The following is a 20,836-nucleotide window of genomic DNA, read 5'->3' as shown; positions in this document are numbered from 1 at the left end:
CCCCATACCAGTAGATGCGGGCACCGTCTTCAGCCAGAATTTCCTCAGCCCTCTTCTTTTGTGTCTCCTTGGAATCAGCTAGATCATCGAGGGCCTTTCGCAGCTCATCGGAGTTAGCCTGAAGAGATTTAAGAGCCTCATCCTTCTCGCTCACAGCCTTCTGAAGGGCGCCTTCTAGGACCTTCACCTTCCCTTGGACATCATCATAAAGCGACTTCTGAGTCACCAATTCAGTACCAAGACCTTCCAACTCCTTGGCTCGCTCGGCATCCCTTCGGAGAATGCCCTCAGCGAAATTGATAATCTGCATATAAGACGGCTCACGAATAAAAAAGGGCGAATAGAAATAGGCGGTTACAATGGACGCAAGATCCTTGAAAGAGAATGACAAGCAACAATATACCTCTACAGAACGCTTCTCGATCCCCTCCACAGCGGTAGGGAGCGGTACTTGTTCGCGCACACGGGAAGCAGAGGGAAGCCGCCCGAGGACATTGCATATGGAAGAGACAATGTCCTTGCAAGAAAAACTCACGGCCATGCCAAAGGTCCTAGTCCACCATCCGCTGATGTCGGGAATTGGCTGCAAAGGCGTAAAGAAAAATATCAAGAGAACAGCAGATAGCTCATGAGGAAAAAAGTAGCAATATAGAAAGAGGGAATAGATCAGGATACCTCATGAATTAGGGTACTGCTCTTTCCTTTGGATGAGGCGGATACGGGTGTACCGCCAACAGTAAGGGACACGGAGGTGTTCTTCTTCTTAGGACGAGAAGACTCTGTATCCGCTCTTATCTTCCGCTTCCTCGTCAAAGGAAGATCCTCGGAGGCAGAAGCGGGACCTTGTGAAACGGAGGCCCTTACAGGAGAAGCCGCCTCAATGGAAGGAATCGTTCCTCCAGAAGAATCCGCCCCTACAACGGAGGCGGTTCCTGCCATCCGCTTCTTCCTTCTCGCTAGGGCTTTAGCCTCCCGATCTGCAGCGATTTGAGATAAAGGATCACCCCTGCAAAGGGTTAAAAGAAATCATCAACTTGGAAATAAAAAATACCTTGTACAAAAACGTGATAAGGGATATATACCACGCGATCCCCCTCGCGGTAGGCAATCGCTACTCGGCTCCTTAGCATATGGAAGGCCTGATCATATGTCCATACAAAAGGAGGGGTACTCTTCAGGAACTTGATGACGGCGGATTCTTCCTCGCTGGGATAACCGAAGTTCAAACTCTTCATATTGGGCCGGCCCCAATGGCGAAGGAAGTTTGGATTTCCCTCATTAAACTTGATAAAAAAGTAAGAGCGATCCCACTCGCGGATCTTGTTCAGTTTCTCGTCAAAACCATAGTATCCGCTCTGGCGGATGAAAGTGAAATACCCCGCCGAACTCTTGAAATGATGAAGCTTGGAGAAAATTTTAAGCGAGAAAGGAACCTCCAAACAATCCGCCAGAAATTTATCCAGGGTCAAGTCGGCCCATCCATTTGGATGTAACTGCCCGGGTGCGATTCCGTAACCGCCGAGGATGGAAGCAATCTCATCCGCCAGCGGATAAGTGAAGCCGCAGATAATCTGGGTGACGAAAATGGTGAAATACCCCTTTGGGTAATCGCCCGGTCCTCTATCCTCCCCGGGAATGATGGTCTCGAGACCTTGGAGCCAAGGATATTGCACCCGCAAATCCTCAATGGTCTCGCGACAAACTAGGCTTCCCGACCTCTCCCTCTTTGGTAACAAACGGGGGGTTGGGACAGGTGGCGGAATCAACTTCTTAGGGTCAAAACCTAGACCCTCGTCGGTTGTATTCGCCAGGTGGAGGAAGTCAGCGGGGTGGGAATCAGACCCATGAGAACTGGTTGAAACTTCATCAACCATCTCATCAACTTCATGAGAAACCTCGCGGACGTAGCTCTCATCGAACGGTGCGAAGTCAAGGTCGGGGTTCGACATGTTGAGGAAAAGAAATAAACAGAAGTAAAAAGCCGAACGAGGTACAAATTATGAAGAGGAAAACTTACATGGGAAAGACAACACAGAGAAATGATGGAAATAAGAGGTCAACGCCGGAAAAGATGATGCCGGAAAAGAAATAACGAAAGAGAAAAAATTCACAAGTTTTTGAATTTTGAATAGACAAGCAAAAACGAAGCGTCCCCTATGAACAGACCCTAAAGGGCTCTTGTATCAAACTAAAGAGGAGGCATATGATGACCCGCGAGGCTAAACCGGGTCATATTCATTTCGCAGGCCCAGCCCATACTTAGACCTATGGTCTAAGATCGGATGGGACCCGAATAAAGGAAGCGGGCGCAGCGAGTAACCGCCCCGAATGGGACCCGAATAAGCGGAAACGGGTGAAGCGAGTAACCGCCCCGAATTCCTAAACGGAGCATCAAGACTCCCACTCAGAACCACGTTCGTTGCCATGAAAGCCACGAAAGGGACATGGCCTAAAAAGGGGGAACCTCCCTCAGAACGTGGCCCACTAAGGAGTAACCGCCCTCGGCGGTTACCTAAAAAACACCTATAAAAGGCCTTAAGAACGAGGGAAAAAGGTACGTTCACATTTTTTGCCCTACAATATTATTGTCAAATTACCAACCCTCTTACAAAAACTGACTTGATCGTCGGAGAGTTTTCCCGGAGATCCTGTCTCCGGTTCTGTTTTGCAGGTAACTCCGGCAGGGAATATCAAATCGGATCCGGCAAGTTATCAACAACATATTACGTAACCGAACCTTTACCGTGTGTAAAACATTATCACTGGACAAAGAAGAAGAATACTTGGAACAAGCATATAGCAAATTCTGGAATTTTCGTTTTTGCACTGTACCAAAACTGACAGTTCGATTACAAATAAATAGAATTCGAACGGACACAGCTGTTTATGAACAGAGACGAATGTTTAGGAACAAGATGACTTTTGGAATTAAAATTAATTAAAAAAACTAATTCATCTCAAAGTATTTTAAGGATAAAATATAATGGGCTGAAGCAAAAATAGACCGGTCAAAAAACTCTCATTTCGATAAAGCATTCGTCTCGCTCACGTCATGCGAGTGCACCATTTTCCCGGTAGTTCTTCGATTGCACCCTCTGCGCATGAACGAACAATTCTCCTAGTAATTAGTTAAAAGCTTGTAAAAGCCTTTTGCGTAGAAACTAGTGGAAATTCTCATTTCTTTCTTACTTGGGATAGAAAAGTTTAATTTCCTTTATCATCTTCAAACCATTTCAAGTGGTTCACTTTGGGCATTAATTTCTCATTCATCACTTATTCGTTTTAAACTTATAATATATTGTTAAAAAGATCTCATAACATGGAATAGAATATATCGATGTATTTTAAGTTATTCTAAACCCCACTCATCCATTATATATTTAAGCCTAAAAAATGCTTAAAAATAAAGATGGAGGAACTTAAAATGCTTTTTTTTCTTAAACATTTCTTCAAAACTCTAGAGAGAGAAAGAGTCCAAAAAAACACTCATTAGCATGATAAGGATTGCAACACATAAATCCAATATATGTATAATGTTGGAAACTATAGGCTAAAAAACATGAATTCAAGTATTGACTTAATGTTTCTTTCAATTGCAGTTATGGGTCAATATCACATGAAGCTCTTCATATAACTGCTAAATTCTTCCCATAAATTGTCCCATGTTATCTTGTTCCTTTAATTATTTATGTATGTACTTTTTTTCATTATCTTGTTTCTCTTCAAATAATGTTGTTATTAATATTATTCCTTCTTATCAAATAGCTATTAATCATTATGATTATGAATCAATAATAATTGAATTAAGCGAATGTTTTCTAGAAGAAAGATAATTGTTTTATTCATATAAAAAATAATACATTTCAACATAACTAATTAAACAATTACAATCTAAAAATATATATATCAGAGAAGGTTAAATATATATCTTCATTATCATTTTCATAAAAAAGATAATTGTTTTACTCATATGAAAAACATTAGACATAACTAATTAAACAATTACAATGTGCATCTTCATTATCATTTTCATAAAAAGAATAATTGTTTTACTCATATGAAAAATACTATATTTTGACCTAACTAATTAAACAAATACAATCCGGAAATATATCAGAGAAGCTTAAATGTGCATCTCCATTAGCATAGATCCTGATAGAGTAATAGTAGACAGTGGTTAAAACTGTTTTTGACACAACGATAATAAACATACTCCACCAAGAATCGACTTCATAGTCTTTTTCTCTACGATTGACTTCAAGGTTTTTCAATGAGCCTGATCTTTTGTAATGATAAACAAAACTATTCTGATTTTCCATAAAGTAAAATATGATAACACTCATATAAAGAGACAAATGGTAACTACTCATTTTTTTGATTGAAAGCCTGGTGCATGAGAGAGGGTCGACATCCCAACTATGTTGGCACCCCGAGCCGCAAACCCAAACCAATATTATTAAAGAGAAACCAAAAAATTACAAAGAATGTTGAAAGAATGGAAGCTAAGAAACTAAGCAAAGCGGTAAACAAGTCGTTTGCTTAAATTACAATAGTAAGCCGAATTACAGAAATCCGGAATTGTGTCCCACCAGTTCTCTCCTGTGCTAGTTCGAGCGAAGTTTGCAAGCAGATCTGCAACCTGATTTCCTTCTCTATAAATATGTGAAACCACGAAAGTTATCGAGTCGATTTGCCGAAGGCATTGAAGCCACTGCGTCCGAATCCTCCATGGGACTAGACCCTTTCTACTACGAAAGAGATTGACCACAAATGTAGAGTCGCTCTCGAGCCAGAGCTTTGTCCAACTAAGGTTGCAGGCCTTGTTAATACCGTAAATTGCTGCGTTTAATTCTGCTGCATAGGAAAGACAATCCTCAAAACGGACAGCAAACGGTCCCTCAAAACCAAACTGAGATCTCAATATACCCCCTCCGCCAGCAGAGCCAGGACTGCCCGAAACCGACGCATCCGTGTTCAGTTTGATCCAACCCGGCGGTGGAGACTGCCAACAGATCGGGATGATCCTCGGGGTTCTATGTGTTCGTCGTTGAATGCCGAGTTCCTGAATGACATGAAGCTCAGAAACCGAATTCCACATGCCCCCCGTAGCGAGTTTGTCCGATTCCCGGATGTAATCCCAGAGGCGACGGAGCGCAGAGAATATGTTTGGGGGGTCATCTTCAAATATTGCGCGATTTCTTAGGTTCCAAATCAACCACACAGCGCTAACGATTGCCGCAGCCCATATCGTGGCCATCTGAGGGCTAAAACTCTGCTTTGCAGCTTCATTAAGCAGAACAACCAGTGAATCATTAGTGTTAATCCGCCTGCCAAAGAGTTTGCTGATCCCTCCCCAAATCTGCTGCGAGAACTGACAGTTGGTAAACAAGTGATCGGCTGTTTCCTGAGAGTTACTGCACAGAACACATTTTGATACTATCTGAATACCACTATGATGCAGCCTATCATGAGTAGGGAGCTTACCAAAGTATTCACACCAACAAACTATAGAACGGGACGGTGGGATGGTTCGCTGCCAGATAAAGGTACACCATCTCTGGCTTAATTCTGGTGGTCTCAGCCAGGCGTAAAAGAGCTTAGCGGAGAGAGTACCAGTGACAGAAGGCATCCAGATGCAGGTGTCCGCAAGCTCTATGTTCGTTCTGACATTGAGGACGCGGGTTAGAATATCAAGATGCAACGGAGGCAAATCCCGACAGCCATTATTAGAGAGGAAGTCACTAACCCTCGACTTGCATTTCCATTTAGCAGCTGCACTTAAGCCCACTTGATCCGCGACAGTAGGAGATCCATTGACCATTCCAAAAGCTCAGGTTTGAGTCGCTGCCGATCCACCAAGTACTGTGTTCTAACAGCAGGCTATGAATCCGACGAACAGATCCCCAGATTGACGAGTTCACCACTACTCTAGGCAAGCCAACAGAGCTTATGAACCGACCCCGAAGGAGGTTGAAGCAAGGTGACTTCTCCTGTATGATACCCCAAGCAAGCTTACCAAGCAGAGCCGTGTTAAAAGATGCAATATCCTTAATCCCGATACCACCTGCTTTCAAAAGCCTACAACAATTCCGCCAAGGTACAGACATGAACTTCCGGCTATCAACCGATCCTGTCCAAATAAAATTCTTCATGGATTTAGAGAGATGCCTGAGGAGAGCAGAGGGCCATTTATAAACAAGAAAGGAGTGAATGCAGCTCCCAGTTATCACTGAGTTGACAAGTGCAGCGCGGCCCGCCATGGAAAGACAAGATCCCTTCCAGCGAGCGAAGTGGGAAATGATCTTATCCATTGTACTATGGAGATGTGCATTGCGCGGGCAGCCGTAAAACAGAGGTACCCCAAGGTATCTGAATGGGAGAGCGCCTTGTTTTATTCCGATTAACTCAGAAAGAGCCGTGCCCCTGCGCCTGGTAATGTGGCTGCCCAAGTAAATGTCAGATTTCTGCCAATTTACTATCTGCTCTGAGATAGAGCCATAGAAAGAGAACACATCCCTGATAGCTTTAACATTAACCTTTGTAGCCTGACAGAAGAGCAACACATCATCTGCATACAAGAGGTGGGTAGGAAACCTGGCCGTCCTTGAGAAATTCATAGCCGTTAAATCACCCAGATCACCCAGCCTCAAAAGCCATCTGCTTAAGAAATCCTCCGCAATTCAAAGAGTAAAGGGGAGAGAGGATCACCTTGTTTGACGCCCCTTGAACATTGAAAATAGCCAGTTGCCCCAGAGTTTGTTAAAATGGAAATACGAGCCGAGGATAGAACGTTGAGGATCCAATCACGGAATTGCAATGAGAATCCAAAGGAGTCCAGAACTTCGAGTATGAAATTCCAGTCCAGCGTGTCAAAAGCCTTCCTGATATCAATTTTAACTGCCATATTCCCACCAAAACATCGTTTGTTCAACATATTGGTTCCTTCAGAAGCTATTGAGATGCATTGATGTATGCTTCGACCCGGTATGAACCCAAACTGGTTGTCGGAGATGATACGGGAAGCCACAGAAGACAGCCTATCCGCAAGGATCTTGGTAATGACTTTATAGCAAAAGTTGCTCATGGCAATTGGGCGAAACTGATCAATTGAGGCAGCGTTTTCCACTTTTGGGATGAGGACCATTAAGCTTGAATTCATTCTGGGTAAAACCGTGCCAGAAGTGAAGAAACTGTGGACTGCCGCAAAGACATCTTCACCAACGATGTCCCAGAAAGACTGAAAGAAGGCCCATGTAAACCCATCCGGCCCCGGTGCACTGCTTCCATCCATTGAGAAAACCGTCTCCCTGACCTCCTTCCGGTCTGGACAAGCTGTCAGTGTCTTATTTTCATCCTCCGTTACCAACCGCGGAATAGTTGAGCGGATGAGGGAGAGGTTTCGCGGGCTGCCTGCATCGTTTCTGAACAGGTCAGAGAAATAGCCAGTAACATGCTCATTAATCCTTGCTGGATCAGTTATAATCTGACCATCCACGAGTAAGGCTCTGATACCCTGAGTCGCAGAACGGACAGCAGCAGTGCGGTGAAAGAACTCGCTATTTCTATCTCCATCCTGTAGCCAGCGAACCCTGTTCTTTTCCTGCAGGTAAGTCTCCTTTCTTTTCATTTCAATATTGAGCCTTTCATGCCCTTGCATTTCACGGAGATGCCGGTCATTTGTCAACCCGTCCGATGATATCTCAGTCTGAATATTCAGAAGCTCGGCATTAGCCACAGCAATGTTATTGTCGATATTTCCAAACACTTCTCTGTTCCACTTTCGTAAAATAGGGCGGAGGAGCCGAAGTTTATTGCAAAGAGCCTGCATAGGCGGGAGTCTGAGATGTGTACCTTGCCAAAAGTCTTTGATTGTCCTTCTCAGGCTGGGGTGATCAGTCCATATTGTTTGAAATCTGAACCGCGGGTAACAACCGGCCTGATTTGAGCAGTTGAAAACAACCGGGCTATGATCTGACTGATGCCGGACCAGGACCGTACTGCTGTAACTATTCCAGAACTCATGAAAATCCAAAGAAGGGAGCACTCTGTCCAATATACTCTCAACCCGTGCAGAGCCAAACCTGCCGTTGGTCTAGGTATACAGAAGCCCATGCGCAGGCTCATCAACGAGGTTGCAATCCTCAATAAACTCACGGAAATCCTTGCAAGGTCTGTTAGCGGGAGCTTTACCTGTTTTCTCATGCGAGCCCAAAACTGCATTGAAGTCACCTAGAGCAACCCAACATCCTGCAAATTGCGATCTCAGCTCCCGGATCTGATTATACATATCTAACCTTCGATTGGCCCAGACACTGCCGTAAACCAGACAGATGAAATTGGGGCAGCCCATGACTGACCAGTTCAGAAAAACAAACTGCTCATGCAAAAAACAAACTGTAACAGATGAGAAGTGCTTAACTGATACAAAGATCCACATAGATGGCAAATCCTTCTGGGTAGAAGCAATGAATTGCATTCCAAGCCAATCCTAAAAAGATGAGCTGATATCGTCTAAAGCCACCATAGGATCAGAAATGCAAAGCATATCCGGTTTATGCACTCGACAGAGGTTTTGGAGATGTCGCTGTGTAGCGCAGTTTTGGATTCCCCTGCAATTCCAATAGAGGATATTCATCTATATCGGATTGGAAGTTTGCTGACCCTGCGTCCCCGGGTTGAACTGTCTCTGAGTCTGTTTTTGTTCTTCTTTTTCGTGCTCTTGGAAGTGGCTGTTTCCCAGCTATTGTTGTCCTCTTCCTCGTCAACCAAGTCGGCCCACGACTTTACCGAGGTGATTGAAGCAATGTTTTCCACCCCTGGTGAGGGAGGTCTGTCCCAAGGGTCAGATACAGCCTCAGGCTCTCTGAACTGCGGACTTTCTGCCAAGTGCAGATCCATACCGGGTTCCGACATCTCATGATCTCCGGAATGCGGGCAGCCCTTCAATTGCAGCTCGCCATCAGACCGCGATTCCCCTTGCGGACGAATTACCGTATCCACTTCTTTATGGGCGACCGTTTCCGGAGCCTGGCCCTGCTCAGTCATGTGTAAACCCTGAGGTTCTAGATCAGCAATGATACGAGTAGTCACCGATTTCACAGGCACTATCGTAACGGATTTGGCTGCAGCTGCTTTATTGCTTTTCACATAGACAGCTTTTTTAGGTTCATCTGTTATTTGTTTCTCCAAAGGCTTTTTGTTCTTCCGACAGTCGTAAGCCATATGCCCAATGTTGTTACAAACTTTGCAAAAACTCGAAAGCTTTTCATAAACTACATGCACCCAAATATGTTTGCCCTCCCTCTCTATACCGAGCTTAACAGGTAATTCAGTATTTAAATCAACATCTATAAGCATACGTGCATAATGACCGGAGTCCCCATCCAAAGTTGTTTTATCAATTCTAATCAAACCTCCAATCCCTTTGGATATATCAGTCAGAATCTGGGGATCCTAATATTCCCAGGGCAAAGAGTATAACCGAGTCCATACCTGTGCATTCGTAGTCTTTTCTGAATACGGGTCGAAGTCCGGAACCCACGGCTGCAGTCTGAAAGTCCCAGGCTTGACGCTTATCACTCCTTTGGAGAAGATAGCCGACTTTGTTGCTGGATTGTCGAATATGATTTGGTAAAAGCCGCGTCCAATCGAGATTAGCCTCCATGAGCTCTGCAATCCCCAGATCTTCGTTAAGGATTGTTTGAGGTCCGCCACCCGCCAAGGGGCATCCCCTTTGTTTAGTATCAATCTCCCGATTAGAGAGGCAGAGCACAGCGCAATTCTACGATCATATGCCGATTGGCTTATTTTCACAGTTCGAATGCCTCCTATTTCCGTGACCGTAGCCGACGAAGCTGGGAGGGCGGCGATGTTGCAGTTCAGGGCTGAGGCATAGGATCGATTAGGTTGCTGGGCTGGTTCGATCGTGTTGTTCAAAGCACCGTAGCGCAGTTTTGGATTGAAGAGAACTCTAATATCGCAGAAGTCATCAAGGTAATCTGCAATCGGAGGGGCTGTTGCGGCCATCGTAACACAGACCTCAGCCAGGCGGCGGCGGCTAGGTCAGATCAATTCATTCCTTCCTCAGAGAATATTTTACCATTCCAAAAACCTTTGTTCTATTCTTTTCGTTCTTTCTTGGCTTCCGATTTTTCTTCCATCAAATGGTAACTACTCATACATGGAAATATATCACAACCATCCTTAAAGGGATAAACAACCAAAAACTACATATAAAGAAAAAAATTACCAAATCTACCATAGTATATCAATAAAAAAAACTTTATTCAATGAAGAAAAAACAAAAAACAAAACAAAGAATGAGGTTATCTTCCAACTAAAAGCCGAGAGAAAACCGTAAAACCTGGATGAAGAAGACAACAGTTTTTTTAGTTCTATTATAAAAACCCGTTTGAATGAAGCCAATGTTACAGTTAAGTTTAGGTTGCTTTTAAAAAAACATATCTTTAGTCCCGATACTAGTCTTAAAAAGTTAACTGACCTTCTATACTTTGAAAACATCTTATTTACCTCATGAAATTACTTAAATTGATCTATTAAATCTTTCAACTTTCTTAAATGACCTATTTGCCTCCTACACTTGCTTATAGTAATCTATTAGTTCTTGAACTTTTTTAAAGCGTACGCACATCAACTTATCCAAAACCTTCTCTTGCTCTACCATGCAGATTTTAAGGAGTTAATATAGGTCACTTTGAGCAAATTCAAAAGGTGAATATGACATTTTTAAAATATAAGGGATACTTGATTTTTCTGGATAAGTACATAAGTTAGAGATGTATTAAGCATTAAGTTAATTACAAATAATGGCGGAGCTAAGATTTCAAATTTGGAGTGTAATTATAAAACCCTTTAACCATATTTTTAGGCGGAGAGCTGTCTGGAATCACCCTTCCCGACACCCTTCCCAAAATAGGTTATAGTGATTGGACTGCAACAGACTTTCTATGCGTTTTTTCCCTCCACTACTGTACGTATAAATAAAAAGATTGGTACTTATAATTACAAGGAACTTGTTAGTATGGTTAAAAATATGTTTAAATTGCATTAACAGTCGCTGAAGTTTGGAGTCTATTTTAGAAATATTACTAAACTATATTTTCTTTCAATGATTTTTTAAAATCCCACATTTGATTTCAATAAAATCATTCCCAAAAATTTGTGCATAAAAACTCATTGGAATTTGGAATATAGGACTATAATCGAGCCGAGCCGAGCGAAGCCGAGCTTTGGTTTGCTCATGCTCAGCTCGACAGAAAATGGACGAACCCAACATCTTATTCGAGCTCAGTTCATTAAGAAAATTATTTGATTATATGCTGCTCATGAGTAGGTCATTTAATTTTTTACGAGTAGCTCATTAATTCTCTTCATGAAATTTACTCGCGAACATCCCCTTAATTATGTTCATAAGCTCCATAGTTTTAAAACCTACAAAATAAAAATTTCACATAAAATTACATAGTTTTACATTTCATCCTTTATAGAAATATTATTATTAAAAAAAATCGAACTGAACTTTGCTCAGGAGCCTGTTCATGAACATTATAATCGAGCTTGTCCATGAGCTTATTCATGAACTTACGACCGAATCTGGTCGCAAATTTTCAAGCCGAGTTTCTCCGTTCTCAAGTTCGAATCATTTACGAAGTGAGCATCAAAATCGTGTTTAAACTCAGTTCATTTATAAATCAAGCTTAACGCGATCGAGCTGAACATCAAGCCATTTATAATCGGTTCAGCTCATTTATAACTCTACTAAAATATTAACATGACATAAAATGCAATTGATTATATACCAATTGAGCGTCATACTAGATAATGATGTAATTTTAAAATTTATTATAGTTAATTAGGATGTGTCACATGCGGTTCGGCTCACAATATAGCTACAGTAAAACCTCTATATAGGAATACACTTGGGACTGAGTTATTTGTATAACAATTGGGAGGTTATGACTAAATAGAGTTTGGTAATAGAGGTTATTATCAAGTTGGGACCGATGTTTTTTATAACAAAATAGAGGTTATTCCTATATAGAGTATTCCTATATAGAGGTTTTACTGTACCATGTCTACTATAAAAGGCACACATGTCCTGTTCGTAGAAATTTTAAATGATTAAATGAATTTGGTCATTCACCATTGGATTTGGACTTATTAAATCTCAGTGTTAGAATGTTTTGGATTTCAACCATATGATCCTAATAAAGCTAGAACTCATGATGAATGACTAAATTCATTTTGTCATTTAGGGTTGAAGCGAAACTACTGATTATAATATATAGTGATATCATGCGAAATGACATAATATTGATAACGTCATGATCACCCCCTTTCTTGGATAAAAGGCCACATAAAGACTAAGGCCAATCCTATAATTGGACGGTTGCCCAAGCCCAACGACAAAAGACCTAACTTCCACTAATCAAAACCCTGGACCCAATTACCAAGAGACACTTCTCGAATTCTACGAGATAAAAAGTTCCTCCCAGGATTCGAACTTTAAAAGGAATAGGAATTCTAAACTCATAAGGATTCCTAATAAAGGGATAACTTTAACCTAATCAAACACTATAAATAGACAAGTATATGCACAATGTTAGGTACATTAACTACTATCTCAAAATCTATTCTTATTCTATTATTCGGACCTAAATCATAAACTGACTTAGGCATCAGAACGTGTTCGCCGGACTCCGACCCTATTTAACCTACTTACTGTTTTGTAGAGCCATTACGACATCAGGTCATAATTGCGGCCTTGAGACGTAAACAAGATCAGGTAACAAGTTATTATATTGTAAAACTTATCTTAGGTAATTAAGAAAACTATGTTCTTGATTAAAGGTTAAAAAGATTGGAAAATCTAGGCTTGGTCACTTCCACACGTGTGAAAAAGTGGCAATGCAACAAATTAATGTTTAATGATCAATTGATATTGATTTTTCACCTAATGATAGACATTATGATAAGAAATTATACATTAAGATAAGAAATTATAAAGCAACTTTATGAAAAAAAAGTAATTAATTGAAATAAAGGAAAAGTAGATTATGCTTTGAAAGTGTGGATCATATATTTGAGGAAAGAAGGATATTTTTATTTTTGAGATATACTTTTTGTTTGGTGCCCAAGCATGTGATTACTTTATTATTTATCTAAAGGGGAATTTACTATCTTATCAAAAAAAGAAGAAAAGAAAAAAGAAAAAAAGGGGAATTTACTAATAGCTTTTCTTCAATACTATTGTCCCCATTAGGGGTAAATGAGCCTAGCCGAACCCTAGGTAAGTTTGGTATTGGCTCGTTAATATCTCGAACCGAGTTTTGACCAATTCGAGTTTTGACCGAATCTGACCGAGTTTTGATAGAGCGAGCTTTTATCGAGCTTTTGACGAGTTTTAACCAAATTCATTATACATACATAGAATAAGTAGAGTAGAAAATAAAAAAAGCATTATAACATACTTCATATGAGTTTAAAATATTTATAAAGAAAAACAATCATGTTATTATCGAGATTCCAGAATAGTAAATGGTACTTGTAGTTTGAAAACACAAACTCGGAGAAAAATTTCAAACAATGAAATATATATTAAAATTTGTAATGTATTTTGTTCCTTATCAAAACCTAATTGTCTAGCTAAAGACTCAAATGTCTAAGCTTTTTTTGTGTCGTTTTCTTGATGGGTCAAATCTTATTTGAGTTATGAATTGTGATGAAAACTAATAATAACCAATGAAATGTATATATATATATATATATATGGGGTTGTTTTCAATGGTGAGCACTAAATTATCACCATGGGTGGTGAGCGATTAATATCCATTGGATCAAGATCTAATGGTCCATAATTTAAGTTGGCATTTAATATAAAAAAGGTTTAACCTGCTGACATGTAGGTTGTAATTTAAAACCTTGTGCATTTAAAAAAACGAATTCTCTCTCATCAATTAATATCATCTTCTCTTTCTCTTTCCAAATTAATGCATATCGTTGAATTGTGGAAAGAAGGAATAAGATTTCTCAATCATGGCAGCCATTGACAATGCTAAATGAACCTCATACACTATTTTCGACCGGAATCAATCTCAGGCAGTCTGAAAGTGATCGGAATTAACCTCAGGCAGTCTCAAAGTGATCGGAATTAATCTCAGGCAGACTTTATTCGACCAGAATTAATCTTCGTATTAGATTAATCGTTTTCCACTCTATTTTAATACTCATTGATAAATAAATAGATTGAAAATGCAATGTTAAAAATATAATCGATATCATATTAAAGAAACATTATGGTTATTTTATGGTTGAAGTGTTAGATTTTGATGAAATCTTAAAGTTGGAATATACATAAGAGGTTGTCTTATTATCAATCAAATACGAAGCATAAATAAAATTCCAATTGTCTGTGTCAATTTGATATGAGTAAATATTTGTGATAAGTAAATAATATAAAACACAAACATGATGTATTCTAATTTGGTATTACCTTCAAGCTTATAGAATATGTTATCCAATTAAAACATCATCTTAAAGAAGATGTCTTCTTATGTGTTATTTACTACATATGATTTAATCTCAAATAAAACACTATATTAAAGAAGATGTCTTCTTATGTGTTATTAATACATACAAACTGTTATATATTTGGGTTTAACACAGATTGTCGAAATTGAAACAACCAAATGATAATTAAACAAACATAAATTTTCAACACAGATTGATTGCGAAAACAATTGTTTTCATACAGTTTCTCAAAATATCTATTTACAGTTTGTCAAAGTACTTCTTTACACAAAATGTACCAACAGTTCACAAATTGTACTTAAAAAATTTACAAACAGTACACCAAAAGACTTGGTTATACAATCATCTTCCACATCTCATTGCATAATCTATAGCTGGCTGCAATTTAGCCATTCGCCAATCATCCTGTCTAATGGGATCTTGACCGAATCGCTCCATCTCGATGAATTCCGCAACGTCATGTGCACTTGATAGTCTTTCCAAATAGTTTACAAAACCTCCATTTGGGTCTGCAAATTGCATTATTATAGTTAGATGAACATTTTGGTAATCAATTTACATATATATTGACACAAAGCTTTACCTGGATAATTGTCCCATCTGTTGCTTGAATCAAACGTTGTGGGGAAGATGAAATTGTTTGCCTACATAATCCAACAAAATGAAATTATAATGCATCATAATACAGGGTAATTACAATAAAGACAATACACTTACAGAATTCATTAATGACTTGTAAGGTGTATCATCTATTAACACAGTATTTGAAGCATTGAACTGTGGATAGGCATTCCAAACTTTCTCCAAATTTTTAAGCATTACAAATTTTTGTTCATTGGAGCCTAATCTGACTCTTGTTAGAACACAATTCTCTTGACCCTGACAATCAAACAGTGTAGTAAACATTAATATAAGAAAACTGAATATTTAAATAATTGATTATGGAACGGAAAAGAATCCTAAAAGCTGGAAACAATTGTCTAACCCAAACAAACAACATTTGAACTTCATCAGGCAATGATCTTCTAATTTTCGGAAGAATCTTCTCAATGTTTTTCCTGGAAAACAAATAAGAAGACACTAAAATTATAAAAAAAAATCAATGAACTTTAGAAGAATGTAAAAACAGAATCATATGTGAAGAATTCAATGAACCTAAAATACCTCATCTTTGATGACCAAATTGCTACCGTAAAATGATCAAAACAGAATTTCATTAATGGAGTGATATGTGGGCGACAGAGACCGGTTCTCTAGCATATAAGTACACCATTCAAGTCTAAAATCAGAAGCTTCTTCATTGGATAAGAGGGTGTCGGTAGTTCATCTCCAACGTAAACTACCAACTCCCTAACATTGCTGCCATCATCAACTTGTTCCTCTAATGTTTTCTCTGTTTCTGGTTGATCCACCTTCCGGTATACAATCTCATACTCGTCTTCATCTTCGTCTTCAGACTCTTCGAATATTGGCTCATCATCCTCTACCTCAACCTCTGAACCCCCCATCTCCACACCACCCATCCCCACATCTTCATCTTCAAAATCAAAACGATCCATCCCAACATCTAGACTGTCTATGTCATCATCAACAGGCCCATAACCTTCCGGATCAATATCAACATCCTCTCCGTCATTCTCCAAATTCCTTAAATATGTTTTTTTATCAAAAACAATTTCATCTTCATCTCTCACAAATTTGGAAAGGATCCAGCCTCTATTACTCGTCATAGTTGCCATACTTAACAAGTATAGAGCATCCATGACATTCGTATTTACAGACCGGTTATCCGTCCGAGACACAGGAACATTGTAATGTTCAAAGACTACAGTCAAAAGATTACCATAAGGTAGATGAATCTTCCTTTGATGGTCTTTCTTAACCGCTCTGAACCTGTTGAGGATGTGATAGATAATTTGTTGAGCAAAATTCATCTGTTTACCCTTTAACAGATGCCACAAAATAATCCTTTCGGCTAAAGAGCATTTTTCCATGCTACCATACTTAGGTAGCAGTGTCTTTATAACCACTTGATGTAAAAATCGGGCATGAGCCGTCATGTTTGTCGTGGCGAGGGGTAAACCAGACTCGTGTAGGACTTCGTTTATGAAATGGGTATCATTATACCCCTCCCATTCTATTTTTCTATCAGCTGGGTTTTTAACGCAAAACCCATCCTCAACAGAAGGCATATCAAAAAGTTCATTCAATAAAGCAGTGTCTATTTTGATTTGAACATTTTTCACTCTAGAAGATATCTCTGTGCCCTTATTATTCCTACGAAGGTTTCTATAGAATTCTTTAACTAATTCATCGTATGTGTTGACTTTAAGAGTCAACAATTTCCCCAATTTTAAATCCTCTATGCAAGCAGAAACATCAAAATCAATATTTTTCAAGGACTCTATATCAACGGGCATACCTTTCAGCACAGGCATACTATCCAGCTTTGCTACTCTCTCCCGGGCACTAGAGGTTCTGGCATTGCAAGTTCTAGGCCTTTTTACAGCTTTGTTCTTCCTTTTAGGATGCAATGCCTGCTTCCCCTTCCTGCCCGAATCAGTTGTACTTTGTCTTGTTTTAGCCATGGTAGCTTTCTAAAGGTAAGGATGAAAAAAAGCCGTATAGTGGAAAGGAAATGTGAGTCGTCGGTAAAAGTTAGGTATCAGTTCGTGGGAAATTTCTCCAGAAAACTCAATCGGAAAGAATGGCGTTCGATTTTGGGAAGATGAACATTTCAATCTGACTTTGTGAACACGTGTTAATGTTTAATTCGAATAGCGTATAAAAAAACGGTGTACAGTAATGGTCAGAACATTGCTCTAAATGAGCCATCCTGCGTTCGACTCCAACGCCGCTCTCTTTTTCGTAATATTCTAATTTTTTGCAGTTTATTCTATAAACACGATAAAATATATAAATTATCAACTGCATCAGTAATTGTTTGTAGATCAACCGGTTAGCAACTATCGTAAAATTCAAAGGGTCTTGTGTTCGAAACCTGGCAATGTTCTTTTTTTTATTGGTTTTAAAAATTATTTTAAATGCATTTTCTTTAGTAGGACATAACGTTATACTTAATGACATCCCGTGTTCGACTCCAACGCCGCTCTCTTTTTTCGTAATATTCTAAATTTTTTACAGGTTATTCTATAAACACGATAAAATATATAAATTATCAACTGCATCAGTAATTGTTTGTAGATCAACCGGTTAGCAACTATCATGAAAAATCAAATGGTCTTGTGTTTGAAACCTGGCAATGGTATTTTTTTATTGGTTTTAAAAATTATTTTAAATGCATTTTCTTCAGTAGGACATAACATTAAGCTGAAAAAGCTTGAGGACTTATGTATTGAGATCGTGATAATTACTTAAGTTGTACATTACAGTACGTTAAGTCAGACGACGTTAGGTTACAATAAGGCTTAATGACATCAAATTTAAAAAAATATATATAAATTATTAGATAAATGATTGATTAAATGAATTATAGAACGTAATCGTTCAGATAACGAGCTGAGAAACCTTGAGGACTTATGTATTGAGATCGTGATAATTGCTTAAGTTGTACATAACAGTACGTTAAGTCAGACGACGTTAGGTTACAATAAGGCTTCATGACATCAAATTTAAAAAAATATATAAATTATTAGATAAATGATTGATTAAATGAATTATAGAACGTAATCGTTCAGATAACGAGCTGAAAAACCTTGAGGACTTATGTATTGAGATCGTGATAATTACTTAAGTTGTACATTACAGTACGTTAAGTCAGACGACGTTAGGTTACAATAAGGTTTAATGACATCAAATTTAAAAAAAATATATATAAATTATTAGATAAATGATTGATTAAATGAATTATAGAATGTAATCGTTCAGATAACGAGCTGAGAAACCTTGAGGACTTATGTATTGAGATCGTGATAATTGCTTAAGTTGTACATTACAGTACGTTAAGTCAGACGACGTTAGGTTACAATAAGGCTTCATGACATCAAATTTAAAAATATATATAAATTATTAGATAAATGATTGATTAAATGAATTATAGAACGTAATCGTTCAGATAACGAGCTGAAAAACCTTGAGGACTTATGTATTGAGATCGTGATAATTACTTAAGTTGTACATTACAGTACGTTAAGTCAGACGACGTTAGGTTACAATAAGGCTTAATGACATAAAATTTAAAAAAAAATATATAAATTATTAGATAAATGATTGATTAAATGAATTATAGAACGTAATCGTTCAGATAACGAGCTGAGAAACCTTGAGGACTTATGTATTGAGATCGTGATAATTGCTTAAGTTGTACATTACAGTACGTTAAGTCAGACAACGTTTGGTTACAATAAGGCTTCATGACATCAAATTTCAAAAAAAATATATAAATTATTAGATAAATGATTGATTAAATGAATTATAGAACATAATCGTTTAGATAACGAGCTGAGAAACCTTGAGGACTTATGTATTGAGATCGTGATACTTACTTAAGTTGTACATTACAGTACGTTAAGTCAGACGACGTTTGGTTACAATAAGGCTTCATGACATCAAATTAAAGAAAAATATATAAATTATTAGATAAATGATTGATTAAATGAATTATAGAACGTAATCGTTCAGATAACGAGCTGAGAAACCTTGAGGACTTATGTATTGAGATCGTGATAATTGCTTAAGTTGTACATTACAGTACGTTAAGTCAGACCACGTTAGGTTACAATAAGGCTTCATGACATCAAATTTTAAAAAAATATAAATTATTAGATAAATGATTGATTAAATGAATTATAGAACGTAATCGTTCAGATAACGAGCTGAGAAACCCTGGGGACTTATGTATTGAGATCATGATAATTACTTAAGTTCTACATTACAGTACGTTAAGTCAGACGACGTTAGGTTACAATAAGGCATCATGACATCAAATTTAAAAAAATATATAAATTATTAGATAAATGATTGATTAAATGAATTATAGAACGTAATCGTTCAGGTAACGAGCTGAGAAACCCTGGGGACTTATGTACTGAGATCGTGATAATTACTTAAGTTGTACATTACAGTACGTTAAGTCAGACAACGTTAGGTTACAATAAGGCTTCATGACATCAAATTAAAAAAAAATATATATAAATTATTAGATAAATGATTGATTACATGAATTATAGAACGTAATCGTTCAGATAACGAGCTGAGAAACCCTTGTGACTTATGTGTTGATATCGTGATAATTACTTAAGTTGTACATTGCAGTACGTTAAGTCATACGACGTTAGGTTACAATAAGGCTTCATGACATCAAATTTAAAAAAAATATATAAATTATTAGATAAATGATTGATTAAATGAATTATAGAACGTAATCGTTCAGATAACGAGCTGAAAAACGTTGAGGACTTATGTATTGAGATCGTGATAATTACTTAAGTTGTACATTACAGTACGTTAAGTCAGACGACGTTAGGTTACAATAAGGCTTAATGACATCAAATTTAAAAAAATATATATAAATTATTAGATAAATGATTGATTAAATGAATTATAGAACGTAATCGTTCAGATAACGAGCTGAGAAACCTTGATGACTTATGTATTGAGATCGTGATAATTGCTTAAGTTGTACATTACAGTACGTTAAGTCAGACGACGTTTGGTTACAATAAGGCTTCATGACATCAAATTTCAAAAAAATATATATAAATTATTAGATAAATGATTGATTAAATGAATTATAGAACATAATCGTTTAGATAACGAGCTGACAAACCTTGAGGACTTATGTATTGAGATCGTGATACTTACTTAAGTTGTACATTACAGTACGTTAAGTCAGACGACGTTTGGTTACAATAAGGCTTCATGACATCAAATTAAAGAAAAATATATAAATTATTAGATAAATGATTGATTAAATGAATTATAGAACGTAATCGTTCAGATAACGAGCTGAGAAACCTTGAGGACTTATGTATTGAGATCGTGATAATTGCTTAAGTTGTACATTACAGTACGTTAAGTCAGACCACGTTAGGTTACAATAAGGCTTCATGACATCAAATTTTAAAAAAATATAAATTATTAGATAAATGATTGATTAAATGAATTATAGAACGTAATCGTTCAGATAACGAGCTGAGAAACCCTGGGGACTTATGTATTGAGATCATGATAATTACTTAAGTTCTACATTACAGTACGTTAAGTCAGACGACGTTAGGTTACAATAAGGCATCATGACATCAAATTTAAAAAAATATATAAATTA

General features: G+C 37.9%; 1 protein-coding gene across 2 annotated transcripts; it reads right to left on the bottom strand.

Annotated features, from left to right (window-relative positions):
• Positions 1-14,730: 14,730 nt before the first annotated feature.
• On the bottom strand, positions 14,731-17,401 carry LOC136224391 (uncharacterized). Of its 2 annotated transcripts, none has more exons than XM_066012720.1 (5): positions 15,715-17,401; positions 15,536-15,608; positions 15,268-15,429; positions 15,134-15,194; positions 14,731-15,059 (listed from the first exon to the last, which is right to left on the bottom strand). In XM_066012720.1, exons 1-5 carry the CDS (start codon positions 15,765-15,767, stop codon positions 14,893-14,895), a joined length of 516 nt encoding a protein of 171 aa, XP_065868792.1. In that variant the 5' UTR covers positions 15,768-17,401; the 3' UTR covers positions 14,731-14,892. Both variants share the same exon structure in this region; 1 of them encodes a protein (XP_065868792.1).
• Between the last annotated feature and the right edge of the window lie 3,435 nt (positions 17,402-20,836).

The sequence above is a fragment of the Euphorbia lathyris genome, chromosome 3 (genome assembly GCF_963576675.1).
Source record: "Euphorbia lathyris chromosome 3, ddEupLath1.1, whole genome shotgun sequence".
Lineage (NCBI taxonomy): Eukaryota > Viridiplantae > Streptophyta > Magnoliopsida > Malpighiales > Euphorbiaceae > Euphorbia > Euphorbia lathyris.
Note: the sequence above shows the minus strand (reverse complement) of the source record. Positions and strands in the feature narration are given on the sequence as shown.